The 6,160-nt window shown below is 38.7% G+C and overlaps 1 protein-coding gene across 1 annotated transcript; it reads right to left on the bottom strand.

Annotated features, from left to right (window-relative positions):
* Positions 1 to 1,021: 1,021 nt before the first annotated feature.
* Positions 1,022 to 4,513, bottom strand: prrt1 (proline-rich transmembrane protein 1). Its single transcript, XM_055219793.2, has 4 exons — positions 4,078 to 4,513; positions 2,056 to 2,414; positions 1,766 to 1,957; positions 1,022 to 1,563 (listed from the first exon to the last, which is right to left on the bottom strand). Exons 1-4 carry the CDS (start codon positions 4,094 to 4,096, stop codon positions 1,387 to 1,389), a joined length of 747 nt encoding a protein of 248 aa, XP_055075768.2. The 5' UTR covers positions 4,097 to 4,513; the 3' UTR covers positions 1,022 to 1,386.
* Positions 4,514 to 6,160: the final 1,647 nt, after the last annotated feature.

Below are 6,160 nucleotides of genomic sequence, written 5' to 3'. Positions count from 1 at the left end.
GGTTTCGTTGTTGTTTTTTTACGAAAATCGTATGCTTTCGCACAAAATTGTACGAAATTTGCCAATCGTAAAATATGTACGAATTCTCGTGAAATCAGACTGATCATTTCCCAGCAAGCAAAAGCTGTCATTTCACCGTCTAGGTTAACTAATAAACCCGATATAGTCCGGATATGATTAACCCACTTGTAGCCAAAATAAAATGTAATGCTGTTTCTGCCTAAATAACTTGTGAGATGTATGTTATTCCATCATGTAAGCAAAGTCGACAGCGATTACATGCTGTTTGGTTTCATTTACTTATTTATTTAATCTAATTTATTTTTGAGCTATGGTTGGACGTCTATTCATTTTTACTGAGAGCTCAAATTTTTCATTGTTTTAGCCTCTGGGCTGTGTTTCACCTACGAAAGTGAACCATGGTTTTACTACAGTTAAAACCAAAACAACATGGTTACTGTAGTATAACCCTTTATTTGCTGATAGTAATCAATACACCAAAAAAACATGATTACTACACTTTTACCACAATAAAACCATGGTTTCGTAAGGGTTGAATGGCTATAAGACGTCTTTAAAACGCAAAATTGCTTGCTGGGTTCTGTCGTACAATGCAGGTTGATAAGATTAATGGCACAAATTAAAGATGAAGGTCCAGTTTCACAGACAAGGCTTAAACTTGCATGTCTGAGCTGTCTTAATTTTAAACAGCTTGCACTGACGCATCTTTTTTGTCTCAAGATGCACACCAGTGATGTTTTTCACATGTATAAAAGCTACGTAAAGGGCCTAATTTAACTAAGGCCTATTTCTGGCTTAATCTGCAGATGACTCTGGGCCAGACCCACACCAGATCCGCGCCAAAGTCAGCAGCTCCGGTACGGATTCAGTGCAGTTCTGGCCCAGAGTCGTATGCTGTCTGAGAAGTCTCGCCTTTGAAACCGGGCCGAAATGTTTTGAACATCAATTATTAATACCAAAATAATACTATTTTGCTCCTGAAATACTGTGTTTCTTTAAAAAAAAAATTTTTTTGCAATTCCAAGAGCAAAACGGTAACACACCTGACCTGACTTTAGTACACTATTATAAGCTATTGATCTAATACAGGTTTTTGTTTGGGGTAAAGAAGGAGTGTCCAGGTAGATTAATATGAATACGCATGTGCACGTTTACAGGTGTTGTTGTGATTCTAGGCTCAGATTTATCGTACCATTGATCTGTCTTGTAACTAATACATGTACAATGGTTTAAATACTAACTAACAGAATATTAGGGTATGGTGGCTTAAGCCCTCATATCTGTGCTGTATGGCAGAATAAGCAGAATACCGGCTGGAAATGGTGACCAGGGCAGGACGGGGGAAATGGGTTCCTCTGGGCGGCTTTAGGGCTCCCAGTCTTCATCGTGGTGCTGAGAGGCAATGATGACCACAACGGTAAGGATGGTGCAGAGCACAATAGAGGCGATGCCCACTGCCAGACTGATGAAGGAGAAGTTACGTGCCTCGCGTGAGGCGATCTCCGCCGTCACCATGTCACCTCGAGCAACAGCAGTACGCACCTGCACAAATACAAACATGTTTTTTTTTTTAATTAAAATTAAAGGTCTGTTCACACCAAGTTCACACCAACAATATTATTCAGTCGCATTTAAATGCAAATATCCCTCAGCAGGAAACCGAAAATATATTCACAGGATGATTCATATTTTAGCCTCATTTCCATGGCATTAACACTGCGCCCGGGCTGTCTGTCTTACTCACCTGCACGGCTTTGATGATGGCGATTATTCCTGTTGGCCAGAAGCAACAGACTGTGGTGAGGACTGCGATGGGCAGGTAGTCGTGAGGTGGGCGACGAGGCTCCATCAGAGCTATGCCATTTGGCATGTGCATGGCCATCTGGCCAGGGGCAACACCTGGGTGGGGGGCACCGTTGGGCAGGTAAGGCTGTCCCTGAATAAAGCAGAGAAAAGCTCATTAAAAGGCTTTAGCTACATATCCATCCAATTACACCATGTAGGTTAACCGTTATATAATAAAACCCCACTTACCCCTGCTCCTATAGGGTAAACGGGCACGTAGGCCGTGCAGGGTTGCAGCTGAAGGGGGTATCCCGGATGTAAATAACCCACTGGAGGATGAGGAACGGTGCCGCCCGGTCCGTGCGTCTGCACCGTGTAACCGTTCTGAGCTCCCTGGGGTCCGAGGGTGCCGCAGTGGAACTGGGTCTCCTGGTGGTACCCGTCCGATCCCGGAGGAGGAGGGGGAGGGGGGTAATTGGGTTGCGGGCCACAGCCAGGTGGAGGAGGATGCGAGGGCATGTTGGGGTCCTGGGAGGGCAGATATGGAGGTGGAGCCATCTGTGTCATTTGCTGAGACATAGCCTGCCTCCCCGCTGCCTCCTCCAATCCTGAGCCACGACAGATCAAGAGTGTTAGACAAGTACGGTGTAAATGATTTCGCATTTTACTATTTTATGTTTCAGTTCACACCAGCACATCCCGTGCCCTCTTTTTCAAGTGCTTACTCCCAACACACTGAAAAAAAAAAGATTAGTAAAGTAAAATAAAATATAAAACTTTTGTTTAAATGTAGTTTAAATAAATTGATTGCAACCACTTACCTTAAAAAAATTGATTAAATTCAATGAAAAAAAAAATTCAGTGCAGCAAGGCAAAAATTTGGTCTCATGTGCACCGCGTTGCAGATCTTTAGTGTGTACTTTGCAACTTTGGGACACCAAACTGTTGCTTTATGTGCTCCTGTATAGTTCAGTGCATTGCATTAGCAGTGCAAAGGTTCATGGGTTTCAACCTTGAAATGCACTGTAGTTTGCTTTATACTAAACAAAGTGTCTGCCAAATACATAAATGCACATTTTCTGTTCCTGTATTTCAATTGGTTATGCATTGCATTAGCAACAAAGGTCTTGGGTTTGGTCCAAGGGGACACACATAGCGATAAAAAATTATAGATTTAATACATGCACTTTAAGTCGCTTAAATACATAATACGTAAATACGTAAGCCTGCTAAATACATACATGTACATACATTGATGTAATGAGATTAGTGTATGTGTTTATTGTAGAGATGTTAAGGGACTAAATCATTATGTAATCCTCCATCATGCTTACAATTCAGGATGAGATGGGGCGACTAGGCAATGCAATTCATATTTATTATAAGATGAAGGAGGGTACAATTCTATTCATTTTAACATATGTAAATAAATGACAGATCTGGAGAGGTTTTCCTTTGTCAAACATCTTATAAATAAAGTACATAAAAGATTAAAGGTGAATATGAATCATAAATATATAATCATTCTTTGTTTAATTGGGTTGCCAAAAAGGTGAGATGGATTTTGCAGCCTTTATATAGCATGACACTGGTTTGAAACCATCAAATGAGAACAATTAAAACAGTACAAATTAATGATCATTTAAAAATGCTGTTTATTTCTGCGTATAATCAATCAATCATAAATAATGACAATATAAATTGATTTTAAGGCCCTTCATCAAACAAACAAGGCCCTGCCGCCCTCTTACAACACATAATAAACCCCACACCTCTTTATATATTTATGATTTAATAAAACTTCTATCGCGTGTGTATGTAGCTTATTGTCTATGTCGTTGTGCATATGCAAATAACGGGCATTGCGGTCGTATCACAATCCCTAGTGTGTTACCTATCCAGACAGCTTTAATAGGAATTTGATGTCCCAAAATGTTGGACGCGTCCATGTCCAAAGCTTCAATGCCCAAAACAACGCATCACGCGCCTATGGTGTTTAAACTGCTGCACGCGCTTATGGGCAGCAAACGATGCCCGCGAGGCTGTCTAGGTAGGCAGCTCGTTAGAAAACCACACACGGCCGAATAAATATCGCGGTTTGTACAGCAATGCGTTATAAATAGGAATAAATGAAGAAAAATGAAAACGTAAAGGGGTGCGATATTATTTAAAACGATATCGCCTCATACACATTTGACAAAATACGTTATACAGTGAGTGGTATAAATTGAAAATTAGCTGAATGAAATTGATAGTAAGTGCAAATTTTACCGTGTTTTTCCGACGACATCGTGTTTATTTATCCGTTTTGGCGATGTTCAGGGTGTCCCTCCAGAGAAAATCCAAACCAGTCCGTCCGTCTTAAATCACAACAGACGATGGTAATGATTTTTCAAGGCTAATTACAACGCATCTTCAGTTTAAATCCTCGTGTATGCTGTATAAAGGATGGATTATTTGAGGAGACATACACTGAATATCGCTTAATCTTCATCCACGGTCCGACTGCAGCATCCACATCAGCACAGCAGCAGCAGCAGCAGCAGCAGCAGGTTTCAACTACGCTACACTGAATTAAATACGCGGTCTTAAAGAGACAGCAAAACCACACCACCGTCTCATTGTTATTACATTAACGGTGTATAAATAAATAATTACTGATAATCAAATGGCAAAAAGATTATACACCAAAAAGCTATCGCAACTGATTACCATAGTAAGCTTTTCCACCCATCCCAGCTAGCTTTTATGTTGTAAGAACGTTTTTATTAGGTTTCAGAAACGTTGTTTTTAAATTTCTATATGAAAACGATGTATTATCGTTCGTTATAAGAACGTTATTAAAAACAACATTTCTACCATTTGTATGGTTATTAAAACGTTAGGTAAACGTTATTAGAACGTAATTGGATTCCATAAATGTTACTACAAAAAAACTGGGGAATTAAACAAAGAAATTAAATGAAATTATTTTAAATTAAAATTATTAATTAAACAATTTATACCATTCTAAAAGCTTTAGATCATTCATGGTTTTACAATAGCATTAATAAGTAAGGAATAATTGACGACGGGCCATTGAATTATAAGAAAATAATACACACGAAGGTGGTAATGTTACACCGCAGGAGTGCAGTATTTTCAAATAATTCAAAGGACCATAGTCAATTATTCCTCTTATACCATGGTTACCACAAATATTGCTCTGGTGCCTATTTTTAAGACATTTAACAAGCTAGGTGTGCGGTATACAGAAAAATAATCAACACCCATTGAACATTTCTCAGCCAATCAGAATAAAGCATTCAACAGCCCCGTGGTATAACTAGTTTATTAAATAGTTTATTTGAAGGAAATTGTTTACATATTCATTTCTATTACTCTAAAAAAATATTTTCTAGAAAGTGAGTTTTGTGATGTTAAGTGTGACGTATAAAAACATTTTTTATTCTGACTGGTTGAGAAATGTTCCATGGGTATGCATTATTCTTTGATAAACGCACACCTGACCTGTCAAATGTATGTGGTAATGTATGTGTTATAAGCGGAATAATTGACTCCGGTCCTTTGAGTCATGTAAGGAATAATTGACGACGAGCCATTGAATTATTCAAAAATAATGCACACCCGAGGTGGTAATGTGGCACAACGCGAAGTGTGCATTATTTTCAAATAATTCAAAGGACCGGAGTCGATTATACCACAGTTACCACAAACATTGCTCTGGTGCCTATTTTTAAGACATTTTAAGGTAAGGTGTGTGGTTTACAGAAAAATAACCAACACCCATAAAAAAATTCTCAGCCAATCAAAATAAAGCATTCAACAGACAAGTAAGCAATAAGGTACGAGAGGCTGTGCTGTATCGTGAATAAGTAACGGCTGAAGGGCGTTGTATGCGAAGCGGAGTTAAGCCGAAAATAGAACCGTTGGGAGAAGCGGTCATAGTCGTGTTTTATCGTAAATAAAGCACAGCTATTGACCAATCAGAATCAAGGATTGGAACTAACTGTTTTATAATTGAAAATTATGCACGCCTGTGGTGTAACGGCATGACCACATTGGGTGTGTAATTCAACGGTCCATCATCAATTATTTCTTACTTATTTATGACAATTTTTAGAATAGAATTTGAAATAGCTACCATTGTCTAAACAAAGCAAATGCCTGTTTTTATAATAGAAATAACTACATTTCAAGAACTAGTTACAAAGTTAAAGCTACATATTAAAAAGGTGACTTTATGCCGGCCATAGTTCCAATATGGGTTAATTTTGACACAAGGTTACATTCAGTTTTCCATAGGTCAATAGGAAGGTTAACAGAGAAAAGATGCAGCAAATGAGAAAAATCA

Source organism: Misgurnus anguillicaudatus, chromosome 20 (assembly GCF_027580225.2).
Source record: "Misgurnus anguillicaudatus chromosome 20, ASM2758022v2, whole genome shotgun sequence".
NCBI lineage: Eukaryota > Metazoa > Chordata > Actinopteri > Cypriniformes > Cobitidae > Misgurnus > Misgurnus anguillicaudatus.
This window is presented reverse-complemented; position numbering and strand designations above follow the sequence as displayed.